The sequence below is a fragment of the Cicer arietinum genome, chromosome 4 (assembly GCF_000331145.2).
Source record: "Cicer arietinum cultivar CDC Frontier isolate Library 1 chromosome 4, Cicar.CDCFrontier_v2.0, whole genome shotgun sequence".
Lineage (NCBI taxonomy): Eukaryota > Viridiplantae > Streptophyta > Magnoliopsida > Fabales > Fabaceae > Cicer > Cicer arietinum.
In genome coordinates, this window is record NC_021163.2 from 47,476,653 (window position 1) to 47,501,620 (window position 24,968).

The following is a 24,968-nucleotide window of genomic DNA, read 5'->3' on the forward strand; positions in this document are numbered from 1 at the left end:
ATTATAATGACTCAATTATTTATCCAAAAGCATTTCCTGATTTATTTCTTTGTTCGTTTTTAATTACTTTTAGAAAAAAAAAAATATATACCCTCGCTTTGAAAAACGGGGTGTTACAGTTTGCAATTAGGATACCAATTGTAATCATCATTTGGAAGCCCATATTAAGTGCTCCTCTAATCTTTGTTGGAGCCATTTCGGATAAATATACTGGAACAGACTGAATGTTGCATATACAACAAATAAATCAAATGAAAAACATTTATATTAGCTAAAAGTTTATTTAAAGTTTAAAGAATACAAATTAAATAATAGGGCTCATTTGTAATAGATTTAAAACTGGTTTTCGTCTTCAATATTTTCGATTTTTAAGAAAAACTAAAGTTAATTTGTGTTTATCATGATGGAAATGGCTTTTTTTTTTTTTTTTTTAATCAATCTATCAAAAATAATTTTCAATATAAGCTACTCAAAGCTGGTTCCGATTTCAAACATTTTTTTAGCTTTACTAAGATTCTAATTTTGTACAAAAGTGATAGCAAATTGATAAGTAAGTTTAAACAGTTCCTTATGTTAATCGTTTAATTACTTGATTGCAGTATCCCACCCCAAAACCGAGCAACAAACGACCAATGATAAGCATTCCAACATTTATAGCAAAACCATTTAGCAAGGCACCAATAAGGAAAAACAAACCACCTATAAACATTGAAGGTTTACGTCCAAGCAATCTTGTTGTAATTGAAGCAAAGAAAGAGGCTACCAATGCTGCAAGGTATAACGAAGATGTGAACAATGTGAGGAGTTGATTGTCAAATTTGCAGTATTGACTCTCACTTCCAGATTCATCTTTCATTTGTTTATACACAACTTGATTAAGAACGGTTCCATAGAAGTCACTCCTCCGGTAATACCAAGGTCATAACCAAATAGAAGACCTCCCATAGCAGCTACAAAACACGTCACCAACACAAAGGCAGTAACCTCACCTTCATGATGTCTTCCTCCTCCACTCGGTACAAATGCTCCTCCTGCCATATTTTTAATATTATCTCTTTGTTCTTTTATTGGTAATCTTTGATATTGTTCTTGAACAATTATTGTCGCATTATATAATGTTTTGATGTTTTTATGATAAGATTTGACAAACAAAAAGTTATTTGTCGTAAACATACAATCTATTAATTTATGAAATTTTCGTTGTTGGATTTGGTGTTATGGTCCTGGCCTAACAACTTAGGATAACAAAAACAAAATGTTGTCATCTAGTTATTTGGTTGACGTTTTTTATGCCGGTATTAAAATGTAAATTGTGGTTTTCAGTACATTATTATCCTTAAAAATATTATTTTGTATAATATTATATTGTTCCTACTATCCCGTACATAGATTAAGAGGCATATTTTATTCAATAAATTAAAAGCATAAAACTATTAAAATAACATTCAAAAGTTAAATAAAATTGTTATTTATACATTTGTAAGAAAGTATTTTGTCTTAATTATAAAATTTATGGAGTATACGTGAGAAGATGAATTTCAATATAAAGAATTGATTCAAACATAAACATAGTTATTTCTCGTAAGTAAAAATAATGATATTTTTACATTTTTTATAATTATGAATAGTAATCAAAATTAAAAATGTGAAATAATTTTTTCAAATCAAGCATCCTCTCCACACAACGGAAAAGGAATTGATGGTCCTCATTTTTTTTACCGAAATAAATTAAATTACTTTCATTATAGACAAAGATAAGTTCCATAAGAAAAACAAATAAATATAAATTGTTGGAAAAAAAATGGTACAACATCTTTTAAATTTTTTGTTATATATGCAAAGGTTCTTAATATTGGGCAACTAATACATTTTCAATTCATTGGAATTACTTACCCATTATTCGATTCATGAAGGTATTAGTTACGATGGCTAGATTTATTATAATGCTTCAAAGTGTACTTAGGTTTTGCAATAATTGTAAAAATAATATGATTTTTCCTATAATATCCTTCAATAAATTTTTGTAATAATTTTCTAAACATTGATTCAATAAGTCAGGAAAAACTTCCAGGTTGTCCAGTTGTAGGTAAAGAGTGGTAAGTAGAAAAGCCACAAAAAATGAATAAGGTTATTTTTATAAATATATATATGGTAATAAATTTACATAAGCAATCATTTTAAATTAACATAAGTACAATCATTAAAATAAATTGTAACTATAAAACATATACTTTACATTACAATTTATCCTCTCATATACCTAAATAACAAAATATATTAGTACTTACACAAAATATAAAAACATAACTATAATCTATGCTTCTGGATCCAGCCTAATCCCTTTTATCTGATATAATACTTAAAAAAATATGGGATGAGATAATAATCTTAGTGAATTTTATAAAAAAAGAGGGACAATTCAAATTCTTTTCGTTAGATGCAACATAAAATATGATATGAACATGAATTTCATTCATAAAATAGTCTTTAACTTTAGCTTTTAATTTTTCCTTAAAGTAAAGAAAAATGTTGTATTCCTCTTTTTTCTTCAAGTTTGGAAAATATGTATGTCCTTTTTTTTCCCCTTAAAGTACGAAAACGTTCCCTCAATTATATTGATGTGGGTCATCAAGATAATTGAAGACCTCTTGGTAAAGTTGGTCTGACCATGTCCCCACTGACGTCTCGACTGTTATTCCTTTACCTTTTGTTTCATACAAGAAACAATCCTCAATGTCCCACCGTAACCTCATTGGACCATGCATGTCATGACATTATGCATATGTGACTTCATGTATGCAATGCATATCATTACCACCTCAAATTCAAGTAATTAACTTAATCCTTAACATAACAATATGTAAAATAGAAGATAAGATTAGCTTCAAGTCATTCGTCAAAGAAACTCTTAGTTAGAGTAAATATTTAATTAGAGGAAGTCGTTGAATTAGAGGCAGTTTAATCAGAGGAAGGGTGGGACTAGAGGCAGCCCAATCACGAGAAGACTTGTACAAGAGGCAGCTTGGTCAGAGGAAGACTTGGACCAGTGGCAGCTCGGTCAGGGAAAAACTTGGACAAGAGGCAGCCTGGTTAGAGGAAAGCTTGGACCAAAGGCAACCGCATCAGGAGAAGACTTGGACTACAAGCCTGGTCTAAGGAAGACTTGGACCAGAGGCAGTTCGGTTATAGGAAAACTTGGACCAAAGGCATTTTGAATAGAGAACAATCAAAGGCAACGATAATAAAGAAAAACCAGAGGCAACCAAAATAAAGAAGAGTCAAAGGCAACCATAATAGAGAAGGATCATAGGCATACAAAATAAATAAGAATTAGAGGCAACCAGAATAAAGAAGAATCAGAGGCAGCCAAAATAAAGAAGAATTAGAGGCAGTCGAGATAAAGAAGAATCGGAGGCAGACGAGATAAAGAAGAATCAAAGGCAGAATAACGTTCAAAGATGGTTGGGAAACACATTAACTCAGTAATTAGTCTACTTCATTTAACCCCCATCCCCTTAATTCTTAAAATAGTAGAATCATCCACACAACCAATGCAAATGATTTTCAATGAATTAAATGCAGATTTTCAAACATTTCCTACATGTTAAACCTCACAGTTTTTGCTCACCCTTAACTTTTAGAATCTCATCTTTTAAAACCCATAAAATAAATTCTAACAGTAATTGAAATTAAAATTGAGCCCAGACAACCCTCATGCAAAAGTGAAATTTGTTCTAAGAAAAGAACTCATTATCTGCCAAGAAGAAGTCACTTTAATTCGAGCTGAGTTGTGGAGGTTGTCTGCCATCTCATCTCTTTCCTATTCTGCTTTCTATGCATTGGTTTGAATTTGGAGATTCCCCAACTCTACTCCTTATCTTCCTTTAGTGTGGTTTTGGAGAATTAGTGGATTTGTAAAGGAGGAAATGGACATGCAAGGTGTCGGAGTGCAGGTAGAGGACTGTTGCTTTTTTTGAAGGAATTTGCGAGGAAAAGGAAAAGTGGGACATTATGAAGATGATGAACATTAAATGAGGGGTTGTGTGTTGGAGTGTTTTTAGAGAAAATGAGAAAGAATTGTTGTTGTGATGCAGGAGATAAAGGTTATGCTTCAGTGTGTATCCGTGAGGAAGAGAGAGAGAGAGAGAGAAAAATATGACATGTTTTCTCTTTTTATCACTTGGACTTATTAAAAATACCACTTTCTTATTCCAATTTGAAACATAAATCAACTATTCCAAAAAATAGGGCACTGATGTTACATAAATTTCTAAAAATCTATTTATTATTTAAATCTTCAAAATATTTCCAAAGTAGTGAAAGGGTTATTACACTTGATATGTTAAAAATAGAGTCAACTTAAGAACTCTAGGTGAAGAAATGGATCTCAGTTGAGTTGAGGGAACAAAATTTCTAACAAAAATAAGATTTATGTAGATTGACATAATTTCTCTCTTTAAAGACTATACTGATATCGCACGTCACTTTAGTGACCAAATAGGTGTTTATTCTAAAAAACAAACAAAGTCAAATATACACAATATATATTCAATTTCTTATGGAAGAAAGTATTTTAGCTATAATGACTGAATGTTTAAAGCAAAATAAAATGTATACAAACAATCTCTTATCATTTTTTAATCATATTTTTAGAGTAAAAATCGCTCATATTATTACAAATTTTTCAATTTCCATTCTACTTTTTACTCTACTTTTATACAATCAATTATCTTTATAAACTTGAAATATTAAAAAGTATTTAATCCTTTTTCAGGTCAAATTGATATATTATAGATCACAAATATCACCTTCAAACTCTTTGAAAAATTCACATTCAAATAAAATTTTATAAATTATACATGCCTAAAGCACGAATTATATTATATTATAGATGATATTATAGTATATTATTATTTTTTTTATTATTGCCTGTCACACATACTTTATCTGGTCTGCCCCCCGTACATTATTATGAAACTTTGGGATGCAATTAACTACATTATTTTAACAACTCTTAATTTTTTTTAATGAAATTAGAATTTAAACCACTAGACTATGAATTTATATTACTTTCACAACTCCACACTATCTCTTTAAACTTCTTTAATTTATGAACGGAGTAATGACATTCAAATTATCAATATAAAAAATATACTTGATCATAATCTCGTCCAATCCAATTTGATTACAATCAAGATCTTGAAATATCTTCTCAAAGTTCTTTTTGACTTTCTCTTTGATGTCATCAACTTTGTCAATTATTGATCCTTTTTAAAGTAGATGACCATGTCAATTATTTTTGACATGTCGTAGATGTCATTTAAGAGGGTTAAAAATCACTCTAACATACATTTAATGCCAGGATTAAAAGGAAAAAGATGCAATATTTAATAAAAATAAAGGATCCAAATGAGTCTTTTAAAAGATAAAAGACAAAATCGATATTTTAGCCAAACATATATATTGTAATATATAACAAAACGAGGAGTTCACTGTGAGTGTTTAATTACATTATAATGACTCAATTATTTATCCAAAAGCATTTCCTGATTTATTTCTTTGTTCGTTTTTAATTACTTTTAGAAAAAAAAAAATATATACCCTCGCTTTGAAAAACGGGGTGTTACAGTTTGCAATTAGGATACCAATTGTAATCATCATTTGGAAGCCCATATTAAGTGCTCCTCTAATCTTTGTTGGAGCCATTTCGGATAAATATACTGGAACAGACTGAATGTTGCATATACAACAAATAAATCAAATGAAAAACATTTATATTAGCTAAAAGTTTATTTAAAGTTTAAAGAATACAAATTAAATAATAGGGCTCATTTGTTAAATATTAAAAACTGATTTTCGTCTTCAATATTTTAGATTTTTAAGAAAAAATAAAGTTAATTTGTGTTTGTTTATCATGATGGAAATGGCTTTTTTTTATTTATTTAAAAATCTATCAAAAACAATTTTCAATATAAGCTACTCAAAGCTGGTTCCGATTTCAAGCATCTTTTTTAGCTTTACTAAGATTCTAATTTTGTACAAAAGTGGTAGCAAATTGATAAGTAAATTTAAACAGTTCATTATGTTAATCGTTTAATTACCTGATTGCAGTATCCCACCCCAAACCCGAGCAACAAACGACCAATGATAAGCATTCCAACATTTATAGCAAAACCATTTAGCAAGGCACCAATAAGGAAAAACAAACCACCTATAAACATTGAAGGTTTACGTCCAAGCAATCTTGTTGTAATTGAAGCAAAGAAAGAGGCTACCAATGCTGCAAGGTATAACGAAGATGTGAACAATGTGAGGAGTTGATTGTCAAATTTGCAATATTGACTCTCGCTTCCAGATTCATCTTTCATTTGTTTATACACAGATGGAAAGAACTTGATTAAGAACGGTTCCATAGAAGTCACTCCTCCGGTAATACCAAGGTCATAACCAAATAGAAGACCTCCCATAGCAGCAACAAAACATGTCACCAACACAAAGGCAGTAACCTCGCCTTCATGATGTCTTCCTCCTCCACTCGGTACAAATGCTCCTCCTGCCATATTTTTAATATTATCTCTTTTTCTTTTATTGGTATTCTTTGATATTGTTCTCAAACAATGATTGTCGCAATATATAATGTTTTGATGTTTTTATGATAAGATTTGACAAACAAAAAGTTATCTGTTGTAAACATACAATCTATTAATTCATGAAATTTTCATTGTTGGATTTGGTGTTATGGTCCTGGCCTAACAACTTAGGATAACAAAAACAAAACGTTGTCATCTAGTTATTTGGTTGAACGAGGCATATTTTACTCAATAAATTAAAAGCATAAAACTATTAAAATAACATTCAAAAGTTAAATAAAATTGTTATTTATACATTTGTAGGAAAGTATTTTGTCTTAATTATAAAATTTATAGAGTATACGTGAGAAGATGAATTTCAATATAAAGAATTGATTCAAATTGCACATAGTTATTTTTTCGTAACTAAAAATAATGATATTTTATATTTTTTATAATTATGAATAGTAATCAAATTTAAAAATCTAAAATATTTTTTTCAAATCAAGCATCCTCTCCACACAACCGAAAAGAAATTGATGGCCCTCATTTTCTTTACAGAAGTAAATTATTTTACTTTCATTATAGACAAAGATAAGTTCCATAAGAAAAACAAATAAATATAAATTGTTGGAAAAAAAATGGTAAAACATCTTTTAAATTTTTTGTTATATATGCAAAGGTTCTTAATATTGGGCAACTAATACATTTTCAATGCATTGGAATTACTTATCCATTATTCGATTCATGAAGGTATTAGTTACGATGGCTAGATTTATTATAATGCTTCAAAGTGTACTTAGGTTTTGCAATAATTGTAAAAATAATATGATTTTTCCTATAATATCCTTCAATAAATTTTTGTAATAATTTTCTAAACATTGATTCAATAAGTCAGGAAAAACTTCCAGGTTGTCCAGTTGTAGGTAAAGAGTGGTAAGTAGAAAAGCCACAAAAAATGAATAAGGTTATTTTTATAAATATATATATGGTAATAAATTTACATAAGCAATCATTTTAAATTAACATAAGTACAATCATTAAAATAAACTGTAACTATAAAACATATATTTTACATTACAATTTATCCTCTCATATACCTAAATAACAAAATATATTAGTACTTACAAAAAATATAAAAACATAACTATAATCTATGCTTCTGGATCCAGCCTAACCCCTTTTATCTGATATAATACTTAAGAAAATATGGGATGAGATAATAATCTTAGTGAATTTTATAAAAAAGAGGGACAATTCAAATTCTTTTCGTTAGATGCAACATAAAATATGATATGAACATGAATTTCATTCATAAAATAGTCTTTAACTTTAGCTTTTAATTTTTCCTTAAAGTAAAGAAAAATGTTGTATTCCTCTTTTTTCTTCAAGTTTGGAAAATATGTATGTCCTTTTTTTTCCCCTTAAAGTACGAAAACGTTCCCTCAATTATATTGATGTGGGTCATCAAGATAATTGAAGACCTCTTGGTAAAGTTGGTCTGACCATGTCCCCACTGACGTCTCGACTGTTATTCCTTTACCTTTTGTTTCATACAAGAAACAATCCTCAATGTCCCACCGTAACCTCATTGGACCATGCATGTCATGACATTATGCATATGTGACTTCATGTATGCAATGCATATCATTACCACCTCAAATTCAAGTAATTAACTTAATCCTTAACATAACAATATGTAAAATAGAAGATAAGATTAGCTTCAAGTCATTCGTCAAAGAAACTCTTAATTAGAGTAAATATTTAATTAGAGGAAGTAGTTGAATTAGAGGCAGTTTAATCAGAGGAAGGGTGGGACTAGAGGCAGCCCAATCACGAGAAGACTTGTACAAGAGGCAGCTTGGTCAGAGGAAGACTTGGACCAGTGGCAGCTCGGTCAGGGAAAAACTTGGACAAGAGGCAGCCTGGTTAGAGGAAAGCTTGGACCAAAGGCAACCGCATCAGGAAAAGACTTGGACTACAAGCCTGGTTTAAGGAAGACTTGGACCAGAGGCAGTTCGGTTAGAGGAAAACTTGGACCAAAGGAATTTTGAATAGAGAACAATCAAAGGCAACGATAATAAAGAAAAATCAGAGGCAACCAAAATAAAGAAGAATCAAAGGCAACCATAATAGAGAAGGATCATAGGCATACAAAATAAATAAGAATTAGAGGCAACCAGAATAAAGAAGAATCAGAGGCAGCCAAAATAAAGAAGAATTAGAGGCAGTCGAGATAAAGAAGAATCGGAGGCAGACGAGATAAAGAAGAATCAAAGGCAGAATAACGTTCAAAGATGGTTGGGAAACACATTAACTCAGTAATAACAATATGTAAAATAGAAGATAAGATTAGCTTCAAGTCATTCGTCAAAGAAACTCTTAATTAGAGTAAATATTTAATTAGAGGAAGTAGTTGAATTAGAGGCAGTTTAATCAGAGGAAGGGTGGGACTAGAGGCAGCCCAATCACGAGAAGACTTGTACAAGAGGCAGCTTGGTCAGAGGAAGACTTGGACCAGTGGCAGCTCGGTCAGGGAAACACTTGGACAAGAGGCAGCCTGGTTAGAGGAAAGACTTGGACCAGAGGCAGTTCGGTTAGAGGAAAACTTGGACTAAAGGCATTTTGAATAGAGAACAATCAAAGGCAACGATAATAAAGAAAAATCAGAGGCAACCAAAATAAAGAAGAATCAAAGGCAACCATAATAGAGAAGGATCATAGGCATACAAAATAAATAAGAATTAGAGGCAACCAGAATAAAGAAGAATTAGAGGCAGCCAAAATAAAGAAGAATTAGAGGCAGTCGGGATAAAGAAGAATCAGAGGCAGACGAGATAAAGAAGAATCAAAGGCAGAATAACGTTCAAAGATGGTTGGGAAACACATTAACTCAGTAATTAGTCTACTTCATTTAACCCCCATTCCCTTAATTCTTAAAATAGTAGAATCATCCACACAACCAATGCAAATGATTTTCAATGAATTAAATGCAGATTTTCAAACATTTCCTACATGTTAAACCTCACAGTTTTTGCTCACCCTCAACTTTTAGAATCTCATCATTTAAAACCCAAAAAATAATTTCTAACAGTAATTGAAATTAAAATTGAGCCCAGAAAACCCTCATGCAAAAGTGGAATTTGTTCTAAGAAAAGAACTCATTATTTGCCAAGAAGAAGTCACTTTAATTCGAGCTGAGTTGTGGAGGTTGTCTGCCATCTCATCTCTTTCCTATTTTGCTTTCTATGCATTGGTTTGAATTTGGAGATTCCCCAACTCTACTCCTTATCTTCCTTTAGTGTGGTTTTGGAGAATTAGTGCATTTGTAAAGGAGGAAATGGACATGCAAGGTGTCGGAGTGCAGGTAGAGGACTGTTGCTTTTTTTGAAGGAATTTGCAAGGAAAAGGAAAAGGAAAAGTGAGACATTATGAAGATGATGAACATTAAATGAGGGGTTGTGTGTTGGAGTGTTATTAGAGAAAATGAGAAAGAATTGTTGTTGTGATGCAGGAGATAAAGGTTATGCTTCAGTGTGTATCCGTGAGGAAGAGAGAGAGAGAAAAAAAAATATGACATGTTTTCTCTTTTATCACTTGGACTTATTAAAAATACCACTTTCTTATTCCAACTTGAAACATAAATCAACTATTCCAAAAAATAGGGCACTGATGTTACATAAATTTCTAAAAATCTATTTTTTATTTAAATCTTCAAAATATTTCCAAAGTAGTAAAAGAGTTGTTACACTTGATATGTTAAAAATAGAGTCAACTTAAGACCTCTTGGTGAAGAAATGGATCTCAGTTTAGTTGAGGGAACAAAATATCTAACAAAAATAAGATTTATGTAGATTGACATAATTTCTCTCTTCAAAGACTATATTGATATCGCACGTCACTTTAGTGACCAAATGGATGTTTATTCTAAAAAACAAACAAAGTCAAATATACATTTGAGAAATTTGGAGCAACCACGTTGTTATATATGTATCTTATATCCACTACTATTTAGTAGTGATTAATCTTCATTGGAATGTTAGATCAAACAGGTTCTAACGCAATAACCCTTAATTATTTTTATGATATTAAATATATTGAATAATCATTTATCTTCTGATGTTCACTCCTTTATTATTTTTACTATAACAAATATATAGAATAATTATTTATCGTCTAATGTTTATTCAAATGCACAAATTATATATCATCAGATAAGGTTCACATATTGGACAAAAGATCCTCTATTACAAATTGTCTAGTCTCTAAGCATTCAACACCAAATGTGTCTTATACTTTGGGGTTGCATAATTTGATATCTATGTATATGGTAGTCTACAATGGTTTTCATGATCTCATGGTAGGTGTTTCTTGAGATAATATTTGAATCTACCAAAAGGAACATATCAAATGACATTATTTTATGAATAGTTTCAACAAGAAAATTATTTTTCCAAATATCACTTTAGAAATTCTCAAGGTTGTACAATTAGAATAGATATTTTTCATACGGTACACAATGAAAGGGAATTAGAGTCTATGTTGGTACAATAACAACTAAATGCATAATAACCGAATTTTCTCTTGTTCTATATAAACATCAATATTTTCTGAAAGTTTACAAAAAAGCTTAAAAGATTTATTCTTTCTTTCGAAATTTTTTATCATATTGTGTTGGAACTAAATATTTCTATACTCTTTTTTTTAATAATTATCTTTACATTTCAAACAATATTTTGAAACATGTGTTTTTTCCCAATTAGTGATTGTGTAATTCCTCAAAGACTTGGACGCACTAAATCATTTTTAGAAGATTAGAGTAGAGTTAGGTTGATAGAAGCATACACTAGTGTTGTAATTTGATAGCGTGTAAGTGTATAAAATTGTTGTAAGTAATAATAAAATGGTAAGATCGAGTGTGGAAAAATGATTGCATTATACTATTGAATCACATTTAATTGAATAAAAAGTTTCTAAATTGATTTATTTATTTTTCAACTAAGAAGATTAAAAGGGTTAATCTTTATAATGATAAAAATATCAGGGGTGAGTGTCACTTTGAATCAAACCTTGGTTCCTAATTTGATCTTGATAATTCAGTTCCTTTATTTAACTGGAATCGAATTCTTTTCACTATTTTTGCTCTAATTCTTTGGCAACAGAACCTTTACTTTCAATGTAACCCCTAATTTTTTAGTTAATTTAAGATTATAGTTAAGTTTGAATGTACAAGAATTATCGTATTGATTTGTTTCCTTGGCAAATATATCAATTGGTTTCATGCATTTGCATCTATTCCTAGACTAAAAAGTCATGAATTTCTCATCTCAAGCAAATATTCATGAATGATTCTTGAGAAAACGCCTTCAATGATGTTAGAATATGCTTACTCCAAGTTTTCTATGCTAGGACACAAGTTCCACTCTACTAAACAAGCAAGTAGATCCTTAAAATATAATAGAAACACATTTTTTTTTATAATATATTGAGCAGTGCATCGTGTTCCAAGGCGAACGAGAGGGGTGCTCAAGCACACTTAGACAAAACCAAACAGCTGACAAATTACATAAATGTGTCCCAAGCGCATAAATTTGAGTTGCTTTATTTTCATCTCTTTTAACTCCCAATTTGGTTTTGGTGTCCTCATGAAAGTTGTAGCTGTGGATCTTAGCTTTCATTTAAAAATGGGTGACTTCATTTGGACATCTATAATTCTAGATATGATTTCGATACTTCACATAGGTCATGTTAATTACTCACCAAAATTCACAATTGTAGCCAAATTATGAAACAAAAAAAAAATTATTAAAATTTGACTAATCACCAAAGATAATAAAAGATTAAAAACAATTAAAAACATGCATATGATGCAGAATTATCACAACCCAAATAGGATAATAGTTAAAGCAAACATAAACTCAATTCCTCAAATCAGATCAAACTCAATCCTCACATTTCATGCTACTATGATACATTCACCATACTTAAAGGTTTCTTAACATACCAACAGACACCAAATGGAAAATTAGAGCAACATATTTAGCATTCATCTATCAAGTTCAACTATCTCTCCGCGCTCTTACCAAAGTTTCTCTTAAGTATTTAGAAAAGGTTATGATTTAAAAACCAAATCTTAGAATCATGCATATGATTGAAAAAAAATTTATAGTTAACAGGCTATACTAAATAGAGTTAGGTTCACAGTCTCAAATTATCCTCCTTTTTTTTTTTTAACATTGTAATGGTGAAGATTCCCAAAATATTGGCAAAAGAGCTAACAAACACTATTATTAGTTATAGTACACAAACTAAAAACACTCTCCAAAAAAATATAATCAAAATGTTTTCAAAAGAAACACATGACATAACACCTCTAATGAAAAAATAGTTATTCAAAGCATAAGATACAAGAAATAATAGTACATTCAGTTAGTATATAAAAAGGAAAAAAGAAATAATAGTACATTTAACATAAAAATAATGATCATATATCAACCAATATTTATAATTATATATAAAAATAAATGCTTACACAATATATATTCTATTTCTTATGGAAGAAAGTATTTTAGCTATAATGACCGAATGTTTAAAGCAAAATAAAATGTATACAAACAATCACTTATCATTTTTTAATCATATTTTTAGAGTGAAAATCGCTCATATTATTACAAACTTTTCAATTTCCATTCTACTTTTTACTCTACTTTTTAACAATCAATAATCCTTATAAACTTCAAATATTAAAAGTATTTAATCCTTTTTCAGGTCAAATTGATATATTATACATCACCAATATCACCTTCCAACTTTTTGAAAAATTCACATTCAAATAAAATTATATAAATTATACATGCCTAACGCACGAATTATATTATATTACAGATGATATTATAGTATATTATTATTATTTTTATTATTGCCCGTCACACATACTTTATATGGTCTGCCCTGTACATTATTATGAAACTCTTGGATGCAATTAACTACATTATTTTAACAACTCTTAATTTTTCTTAATGAAATTAAAATTTAAACCACTGCACTATGAATTTATATTACTTTCACAACTCCACACTACCTCTTTAAACTTCTTTAATTTATGAACGGAGTAATGACATTCAAATTATTAATATAAAAAATATATTAGATCATAATCTCGTCCAATCCTATTTGATTACAATCAAGATCTTGAAATATCTTCTCAAAGTTCTTTTTGACTTTCTCTTTGATGTCATCAACTATGTCTACTATTGATCCTTTTTAAGGTAGACGACCATGTCAATTATTTTTAACATGTCGTAGATGTCATTTAAGAGGGTTTAAAATCACTCTAACATAGGATTAAAAGAAAAAAGATGCAATATTTAATAAAAATAAAGGATCCAAATGAGTCTTTTAAAAGATAAAAGACAAAATCGATATTTTAGCCAAACATATATATTGTAATATATAACAAAACGAGGAGTTCACTGTGAGTGTTTAATTACAACTACAAATGAAGTACAATCCATTCATCATTCATCCTTTGATAATTTGAAAATTACATCTTAATAAACTTTAACGAGGAATGTTGTGTTTAACTTCGCCAAGAACACCCTCATCAGAAATAAATTTAGCCCAAAACCAATGTGACTTCCATACTCTATTCATTTCTTCAATAGGAACATTCTTTGTCTCGATCAAGAACAAGACTATGAAGATTGTCATAATAACGACAAAGCCGGCAAAAAAGAAGAAAAGACCAAACTTCAAATGGCAAAGCAAGGTGAGAAAGATTTGCGCAATGAAAAATGTAAATAACATGTTCACACCAACATTAATAGCTTGACCTGCAGACCGAGCTTCAAGCGAACATATTTCACTAGGAACCAACCAACCCAATGGACCCCAAGACCAGGCAAAAGCTGCAACATATGCACATATCATAAATAAGAGGAGGTTCGCTTCGCCTTTAGTTATTGAGCCTTCACCACTTAGTCCAAACTTTGCAGAATTCATTCCTCCAACACCAATCTACAAGTAATTGATTGTTGAAACATTTACATGCGTAAATAATTTTCATATGAAAAATGGAGAAAGAATTAATATTTTAAACCATGTATACTAGGTGTAGGTAAAACTCATTTTTAAGAAATCAATTGTCATCTTTACCTGGCAAATAAACATTTGGATTCCACCTTCAATGAACAAGATCTTTCTTCCAAACTTGTCTACAGTGAAAATGGAAACAAATGTGGCAATTGCATTGACGCCTCCTGTGATGACTGCCGACATAAGGGAAGCTTCATTACCGAATCCCAAAGTCTTGAACAGGACATGTGCGTAAAACATGATAACATTAATTCCAGTGAATTGTTGAAAAAATGGAATTAAACTACAAAAAGTTAGTTATGGTCTATATTTTGGTTGTACAATGTTCTTCCATGGGTGTTCCACCTTTTTAGCTTGTTCGCTGACATCTATAAGGTCTTGAAACTCCTCGTCAACATTCTTAATACCACGAATCTTTTGCAACATTATCTTAGCATTATCATGTTTACCTATTTCAATCAAGGAGTTAGGTGTGTCACCCAAGAAAAGGGATCCCAAACACAACAAAATTGCAGGTACAACTCCTATACCCAAGGAAATTCTCCATCCATTTTCGTGCTTGGAAGTCCCATAATTGATAAGGTTTGCATTAGGATATCAATTGTAATCATCATTTGGAAGCCCATATTAAGTGCTCCTCAAAATCCAAAAGTAAAAAGGCAGCCATGTACATTGCATCCTAATTTGATCATGGGACAACACTATAGTAGCAAGGACAACCCTAAACTTTAGGCAAGTCAACATAGAGATAACCCCTCATGAAGATACCTTAGTATCACCCTATGACTCATTTAGGTCCATCTCCTTTGTGGCCATCCATGATCAAGATATCTGGTGCAGGTATCTCATAGAAATGACTATCCAATATAGGTTTTAGGTCTGCAGAAAGGAAACCATTTGTTTATTCCCGATAACACGTCTCAATCTCCGCCCTGAAAATGACTGATGGATCACCACCGGTAGAGGAAAAAAAAGTAGCATCCACAAGGATAACAACCTCTGCATTAATAAGAGAAATATCCATCAATTACCTGGATGCATAATAGGTTTTGCCACACTCAGTGGAACATAAGGAGGTGTTAGTGCCTACCGCTCTGGAATAGCCACCCTATGATCCTCAATCATGTCATTCCAATGCGTTTTTAACACCATGTGTGATAGTATTAGAAGCTCCATGCCTTCATGAGTCACCCCTACATGGAACACCGCTCCATCTCGCAACTATGTCTCAACTAATTTACCCGTGTAAACAACTCTTCCTAATCAGGCAGGGTGAATTCCCAGGAAGTAGGCAATGCCTCTCTAGAAAGTCCCTAGACACCTTTGTTGTGCGTGTGATCCTTTAGAGCGTATAGGTCCACATCGTTTAAGGACATCACCCAAAGTTTGTTAAGACAAACTCTCAAATTAAATTTTTGATGAGAATAAACAAAGGTTAATTAAGAATGTTAATTATGATTCTATAATGTTATGTTAATTTAACTTGTGTTTTTAGTGAATTAATTCAAAGATATGAATCAAGCAAAGTAAGGAAATCAGATATAAACTGAACATATAAAGAAACAAGAACATTCTGGATAAAACAGATAATGTTCTCCAAGATCAAGACTGATCATCACAGCCTCAAGATTAATCAATCTCCACTAGTTCAGAAAAGATTTTGCCTCTGAATTTCATGCTAATGCTATCAGTTAGCAAGGAACAAGAAGGATCCATTCTAGTTAAAAAAGACATTCGAATGATCAAACAAGCCTCATGAATCAAACAAGTTAAAACAAGTATGAACCTTCTCCAGCTTAACTGCCAAGAAAGTTAATCAATCTTGGTCTGTACAAAGTCATCCAGATTGATCAGGAAGTCGTCCAGAATGACCAAACACTGAACCTCAAGATTGATCATCAATCTCCAGAAAGTACAAGACTGACAGTTCAGATCGATTATCAATCTCCATAACTCTGCAGAATTTTAGTATCAAACTCCTTATCTATGCAGAAATTCATCATAATTCTCCAAACTGATTTAAACAGAATCAAGTCTCCAGATCAATGACTTAGCATCAACAAATTTATGAGAAGCATAAAGGATCATTAAACACGAAATAAATCTGATCAAAGAGCGAATAAATCAGCCCAGTCAAACAGAATTCAAAAAGTATTCAAAGGTTGATTATTTTTATTCACATATATTAGTTTTGGTAAAAAAGACAGAGCACTACCAACAACTCTTTTGACCATCATTAAATGCTCCAAAACACATATAAAAGAAAAGACAATGCTCAGGATAATTGCAGAAGTTCAAGTGCTATCAAGACTTACAAATCATTCACATTCATATACTTGAAATTCTCATTTTCTCAAAGAAAGATTCGGTTCTGATTATACACATTACTTTGTTATTATTGTACTGAATTCTTTGTAATGAGTTGAATCTCAAACAAGAGTTGAGACATCTCAAATTATTTCAAAACAATCTCATCATTATTCTAAAACTCAAACTATAAGAGTTTAGTATAGTTCGAATAAATTGTTTGAAATCCTATCGAGGCTGATAGATGAATTGATTAAATCTCTTTTTGGGTAGAAAGAAGTAGAGCTTATAATAGATCAAGGCTGATCTGAATTAGGTGCTGTAAAACCAAGAAGGTTCGATGTTTTAAACACTTAGTGGAAAAACTCACAGCTGTGAGGACTAGACGTTGCCCAAGTTGGGTGAACCAGGATACATCCGTGTGTGGTATTCTTTCTCTTATCTTCTTATTTATTAAGCTTGATTAATTACTTGAATTAAAACCTAAATTGGATTTCTATTTTTCAAGCTAACTAAGAACGTTCTCCGTTTTCTGGTAAAAACCAAGAACGTTCTCCGTTTTGTGTTTTCTAAACCAATATCATTCTTGAGTTAAATTCTTAAGTTTTTCAGGACTTTTTAAATAGGAAGATTTACAATTCAAACCCCATTCCTTGTAAATCGACATTACTACTTCAGAATCCATAAAAGATAAAAGGTCACCAACCAAAATTAACAATTATCATTTAGCAATTATGAAGCATATATAAAAATTAATAAAGTATGCATATTTAACATGGTATGAAACATGATTCATGTGTTAAAGCACCCAATACAATGTCTATATGCATGTGCATGTGATTTTGGAATTTATCACCCCCTGTAAGGGGTGTGGACCTCTTGTCAACATATCCTCTTGATCCAATATGAAGTCTATTTGGACAGCCATAACTCAATAACCTCGGCAAGGATGTGGCAGTCCCTCCGAAAAACAATTAGCGGGTTTTCAACTCTATGGAATGTCACACGCAACTATGAATGCATGAGCATTTTCTAACACTTTACTAAATTATGTAAATACAATTATTGAAAGACCTTCTTTTAACACTCATTCAAACACTAATAATTATCATTATATATTTCACAGATGTTATCAGTACTGAGCGCACTTCCATATCAATAACATAATTCAAAAATACAATCATCAACACATTGAAAAATTCCTATTTGTGAAAATAAAACATGGAATGAGCTCTTACCTCCTAATAGTATCACAACAACTCAACTAAAGCACATCTAAAACTTGCTTAAATTAAAGCCTTCAATCCAATGATGCTTAACTTGGTCAAATATGTCTTGAAACTTTAATTCAATTTAAATTTTTCTTAACTTTACTATTCAAACAAATTTAATAAAAAATTTAACTTCAATTCAAAGTTATTTATTTAAAAATAACTCATTATATAACTCAAACACACCCTAAATCATATTTTCTCACTTTCATACATAGGGTTCAGCCACCTCAAATTTATTTTGGGGGTTTACTTCTTTTTCTTGCTTATCAAATAATACACAACCTCAATTTCATATTATTCAAAGCATAAGGGAAAAAGATAAGAGAATAAAATTACGTTTATTTTTGAAATAATTAAATGATATATATTTTGGTGTCAGTGTGTCCGAATACTATTTATTTATGACTGTGACTAAACAAATATTTCCACTCAACTAACAATACATTTACCAAGGAACAAAAATACAACCGACTCACATTTATACTTTTTTTAAGACAAAAATAACTATATTGTTAAAATAATGAAATTTAATCTTTTTCATTCAGAAAAATATTTCTCAAACCACTCAAGGAGTCAAATAAAAAGTTTTGTCAAATTCTGAGTTCTTTTTAAATTATGAAGGCGGTGCAGTTGCCCAACTATACGAAAGGCAGAGAAATTTTATGTCTCCAATTTTGACAATTTTTACACATGAAATAAATAAAAATAATTTAATCGTGAAAATGCAATCCTTGTACTTTTATTCATAAATAAAAAGATGTAGATGGACTCAACAACAACATTTTAGTACAAAACATAGCTAAATATAACTTAAATAAGTGTTATTTTCCTACAAGTCTGACAATGTCCATCTACGATATGTTTCATTATAACCATACTAGAAAAGAGTCAATAGGAAACTATTCTAGTGAAAGAAAAAGAGAACAATATCCTTTTGTAAGAGTTGCAAGAATTTATTTCTCCCACTGAACCACATAGTCGTCTTTCAGACGACAAAGACCAATCGTTTGTATTAGTTGTTCAAAAGTGCTACCTGGGAGTGATCTTGTGAAAAGATCTGCAAGACTATCACACGAACGATTTTTTTGAATGTTTATATTTCCACTCTTCTAGAGATAGTGAGTGAAGAAGAACTTTGGAGAAAATGTGTTTTGTCATATCTCCTTTCATGTATCCTTTTTCAACCAAGCAATGCATGCAGTATTATCTTCGCAAATGATTGTTTTATTCGTTCTTCCGAAAGACAAACCACAAGTGTCTTGTATGTGTTGAATTATTAACCTCAACCAAACACATTTTTGACCTGCCCCGTGTAGTGCTTAATGTTATGCATGATTTGTTTATGTTGCTTATATGGTATGTTTCACATATCTCCATGAAATGGTTGTACCACCACATATAAATAAGTAACCTCTTTATAATCTAACATTATGAGGATTTGACAAACAATCAACATAACCAATTAATTCTAGTTTAGGTACTTTAGAATAAAATAAATCCGAGTTCATCGTATCTATAAAGTTAATGAAGTATATGTGTGACTTTATTCTATTATCTCTGTGTAGGTGAAGAACTAAATCTTGCTTATAGATTGATAGAAAATGGTATATCACAACATGTATAATTAGCAAGATACACCAGTGCCCTAGTCGCACTAAGATATGCTACTTCAAAACCAAATAGTTCTTTATCATCCTTTCGAGGTATGAAATGACCTTTATCCATATCTAGTGAACCCACAATCATTACAGCACACAATGGATGAGATTTTCCCGTATAGAAACATTTTATCACTTTTCTATATAAGCTTCTTGATGTATAAATATTTCATTGTTCAAATGCTCAATTTGTAATCCTAGGCAAAACTTTGTCTTTCCCAAGTCCTTCATCTCAAACTCTTTCTTAAAGCAATCTCCAGATTTTGGAAGCTCTTCGGGAGTTCCTATGATATATATGTATGAAATAGAATATTGTGTCACAAGAAAAGAGGGATTTAAATTGTGACTTCATAAAATTTTAAATAAAAAACAATTATATCAAGTTTTCACTTGAATAAGAATATTAGTTTAAAAAAAAGATAACTTTTTTATCACAAGTATATAATGAAATGTAAATGACAATGATGTAGTGTGATCACTGTGCAAAAGTAAAAGATTAAGGTAAAGAGAATCAGACATAAATTTATTATGGTTCATTCTTAATCTTTGCCCATGTCTAGTCTTCACATCCTATGAGATTTTCCACTAGCTTGCAGAAGAGAACATTATTTGAACACTTTTACAATTTTCTTTAGATCACAACTTGATCTAAAACAAAATAAGCTTACAACTTGTATTATCACAACCTCAACGGACTTACCAACTCAGTATAACTAGACCTTACACAAACTCACTCTCAACAATCACAAATGAAAAACTTTGAGAGATTTTTTACAAGTATATGAGTAAGTTTATGGGTTATTTGCTTATGAAAACTCAAAGATAAATTTCAGAAGTGGAATTTATCATCACACTCAAAAATATGGAGCTCGAATTTATAGATTTGAAACTGAAGTGTGTATAATAAAAAGAGAGCTTTGTGAGTAAATTGAGAGTAAAATAAGTAATTTATTATTTGTAGCTTAGACTCTTACTCTTCATGTTCAGCATTCATTCATATTTATAAATGAGGAGAGCTTTAGTTTGCTGATGGATAAAAGAGTTGTTTGATACAAGAATCTAAAAAACCAATATCTTTGATGGGTTGTCTTCATGTTTTAGTGCAATTCAAATAGAACATTTTCATCTTGAGAAAAACGTTCTTATGATTTTTGTGAAGAAAAGGTAGCTTCGAAATCTACAAGATATTTTTCTATTGGAGCATGGGGAAGGGAAAAAGTTTCAACCACCACTTGTACTTGCATGTACTTTGTTTTTGTCTTTTTGTGTTTATAAGGGGTAAAACAAAAATAATGTTCTTTCAAAAAACGTAAACCATCATGTGCTTGTCAAAATGTGAGTTGGTTTGCTCATATTGATCTAAATAAAATTTGGAAACAATGTTGGATGTTCTTTTAATATTCTTCAATTATGCTTGTTCAACCAAGATGTTTTAAATGCGATATTCTTGAAATGACTTCAACTTTAAAATTATTCCTCATCAATTAGTGAGTTGACTTAGAATCATATAAGAAAGAATATTTTATCATGAAAACTCAACAAGGAGAACGTTCTTCTACATTAATTAGAACGTTTTTTCTATGTATTTTTGAGTGACATTTTGTTCTTTTGTGAATAAGATATACTTAAATTCAAACCAATTGTTGTTATCAATTTAGAAACACTCAAAAACACTTGTTAGTTCACAAAATGATCAGAATCTTAAAAATATAATTTAAGATGTTTTTTATATTTAAAAAGAAAAAAAAAAACACTTTAGGTTCCTTAACTTAGTTTTTGATTTCATTTTAGTTTCACTTCTTCCACTCCAAATAACAAGTAAACAAAAGTTAATTTTGTATTTTAGAAAAGCTAATAGAGAAAACCAATTTGACTAACAGAAATATAATTCAAAAGTTAAAACATAACAAAAAATAATTATGAGATCAAAATAAAACATAAAATAAGTTAAAAGACTAAAACAAAATGAATTTAGTTTATAATAAAGCAATAAACCAAAATAATTGAGGTTAATTTTGGGGGTTGAATCCCATAAAAAAAAAATCGGGGATTGAACTTTATCATTACATACGGATAGAGTTGTCAATAATGTTCCAAAGTTTCAAGTCCCCTCTCTAAAATCTCATACTAAGCTCCTAATATTATTATGGTGAAATAAATTTTTTAAGACCCCGACCCATTATTTCTCTACTTTCTGTGGGATTAAGTGAGGGGACTCAAGAAGCTTATACGCTGAATGTTTTGTTAATTGAGATGTTTTTTTGAAAAAAATTTTATATTTATTTTTCTCGAAAAAAAATATTAGAAAAATTCTCAAAAAAATCTAAAATATTTTTTTCTCGAAAAAATTTAATGAGCAAAATCAAAAAATTATTTTTTTTTAAAAAATCGATTTTTTTTTATCGAATCAAAAAAATTATTAAAAGAAATTAACTTTTTTTTTTATCAAAAAAATTTGTTTCTCGAAAAAAAATTTCAAAATTTTTTTTCAAAAAAATATCAATTTTTTTTTTTTAAAAAAATTGGACCCATAGACCCACCTAAACCTATAAAATTTTAATAGTAGATCTTTGAAATTTTTTACCCCTCCAACACGTGGACCGGACCAATAATTAGTGGCTTGTAAAATTGACTGCTCCATAAAACTAAATCCTATCCTTCACTAAATATGTATTCACTTGTGTCTTTTTCATATTTGAATTACTTTATATTATTAATTATTAAGAAGAATTAAGAAATTATGTTGACATAAAAAATGTAGACAGACTAAAGTAATTTTGTGAGGTAATTTTCAACCTTTTTCTTTTTGGTTTACATAGCTGCATAATCAAGATCATTGTTGCGTCATTATTCAAATTTAAGTATTGTGATTTATTATTCGATTGCTTTATTCAAATAGTTAAGGATCACATTAAGGGCTAATCACACTTTCTTTTCATCATCAACCATAAATCTCACCTAGGATTTACCAAATTTTCATCACAATAACAAACCCTTAACATTCCACCCCCTTCAACAAATTTTTTTTCTATGAATTAATTAATTGAAAGGAACAACCATAAAAAAAAATGAAAAACCCGATTCATATATCCACTTATATTTTCTAATCAAATTGTGTATTTGATTATCATAGCTTCTGTGCAGTGTAAAGCCGAAGAGAAGGACTCTGCGAATGAATAATCGCAATAGCAATGGAAAAAGATTGTAATGCAGATAATGGAGGTTGAAAATGAACAAAATATAAGCCATTATTGATATTCACCATCCTCAATTTGGAGCTGAAATTGCTTGAATCCTACATTTAAAGAAGGGTACAATCATCTCATTTAATTTTCTTAAATACAAATCATTACATTTTGTTAAACAAAATGAGGGAAATGCATATAAGATTATAGTTTCATAGAAACTAAAATATATCTATTTTAAGAAAAGTTTATAACACTTCGAAATTAAAGGTTTGTCTGGTGACCAACATGAATATGAGCTGACACATGTAGTTATATTTTCTTAAGCTACTAAAAGTGTTTCTATTAGTGTTGATACTTTATAGTTTAGAAAACTTTGTTATTGTAAAATAAGGTATTTATCTAAACAAATTTTAACATTTCACAATTCAAAGAGAATAAGAAAAAAGTACTAACCAGAGTAACAATATCAAGTGGGTTGTAATCTCCAAGCATATGATGAACGTGAGAAAGAATCTCCAAATTGGTAGATCTTCTTTGAAATACAGTCAAGGGACATCCCTCATCCCAACCACCACAATCACAAGATCCACCACATTTCCATCTATCTATAAGACTTGATGGCCCACCATTTTCATTTCTTGGTCCACCATGAACCCCTTTTGGTACAATAATGTTCATGCTATTTGAGCAATCCTCATTTTTCCTACCATCAATTTCTTCACAAGGCAATTTGTTGAGAAATTTCACACCCCAACCTCCTACTCCATCAAATGGAAGTTTTTCTTTGACAACAATAGCAGCAACCTCAAAATTTGCTGCAACATTTTTTTCTAATAAATTGATATCATTTATACCATATGATTGTGGCTCATACTTATTTGGACAATTCTTTATTTGTTTTGATGATGATGGACTAGTTTTGAACACTTTTGCTACTTTCTTCTTCCAAAGAGAATGACTTGAATTGTGAATTTCTTTGTCATCAATTTCAATGTCACCAAATAACACAAAATGTGTTTCCATTATTGTTGAATTATTATCATGGCACAAAGTGAAAATTGTTGATACATTCATCTTACCAACAACTTGCAAATCATTGTCAAAAATCTCACTACCCTTTTGACAACCTTTGATCAAATGAATCAAATAAATATAATCCAAACCTTCATCATATTTTTTCTCTACCTTACTCAATTTTGCAACATAAATTTCCTTACTTTCATCTCCACAAAATACAAAATGAGGGATACCTTGTTTCCAAGTGCATCGGAGCATTCCTTTAGGCAGAATCAAAGAAGTTGAAGAAAAACAACCAAAACAATTTGACTTGGTATTAGAAATAGAACCAATGTTTTGCATCATTGCTGTTTCCATTTCAATAGAGTTATAAGATATGATATTGTTGAAATTTTCATTACTTTCTAAATCACCAAACTTATGAAGTAGAGAACTATTCAATATATTTTCCATACTCTCACTTTTCATCATTGCACCTAAATTCAATTTCTCCATTACATTAGTATCATCAACACTTGCTACATATTTTGGAATTCTATTGTTTCCATGAACAAGTAGGAAAAATAAACCCTTTAATAAAAAACTACTATTTTGAGATTTGATAATGTTTTTAACCAACTTTTTTAATTGAGATGCTGAATATTCTTCATACAATGAATCCTTTTTACCATGGCCATTATGATGAATCTTTACCATCTTGTAATTCAATCAAACTATTTATGCATCATAAGGTAAGAAAATGTTTCTCACATTAATCTTCCTTCAACTAGAAACGAAGCATTATATATAAGATTATTATCCTGAAAAAATAAAACAAAAAAATAAATAAGATGACACAACAAAAGAAATTGGTTTCTGCTG

The 24,968-nt window shown here is 30.2% G+C and overlaps 2 protein-coding genes and 2 pseudogenes across 3 annotated transcripts in view; all 4 read right to left on the reverse strand.

Moving 5' to 3' along the window:
- LOC101514135 (sugar transport protein 11-like) overlaps positions 1-1,038 on the reverse strand; it is a 1,990-nt pseudogene extending 952 nt beyond the window's left edge.
- Positions 1,039-2,314: 1,276 nt separating this feature from the next.
- LOC105851942 (sugar transport protein 10-like) lies at positions 2,315-6,560 on the reverse strand. The gene is made up of 3 exons (XM_073367400.1): positions 6,102-6,560; positions 5,602-5,730; positions 2,315-2,347 (listed from the first exon to the last, which is right to left on the reverse strand). The coding sequence occupies exons 1-3, from the start codon at positions 6,558-6,560 to the stop codon at positions 2,315-2,317; spliced, it is 621 nt and encodes a 206-aa protein (XP_073223501.1).
- Positions 6,561-14,129: 7,569 nt separating this feature from the next.
- LOC101513790 (sugar transport protein 10-like) lies at positions 14,130-15,687 on the reverse strand (annotated as a pseudogene).
- Positions 15,688-22,669: 6,982 nt separating this feature from the next.
- LOC101510593 (uncharacterized) overlaps positions 22,670-24,968 on the reverse strand; it is a 3,414-nt gene continuing 1,115 nt past the window's right edge. For both annotated transcript variants that reach the window (XM_004497752.4, XM_027333481.2), the window contains exons 2-3: positions 23,544-24,907; positions 22,670-23,197 (exon numbers count right to left, since the gene is read on the reverse strand). In XM_004497752.4, coding sequence (XP_004497809.1) covers positions 23,030-23,197; positions 23,544-24,803 — 1,428 coding nt within the window. In that variant the 5' untranslated portion in view covers positions 24,804-24,907 and the 3' untranslated portion in view covers positions 22,670-23,029. The remainder of the gene's footprint in view (positions 23,198-23,543; positions 24,908-24,968) is intronic.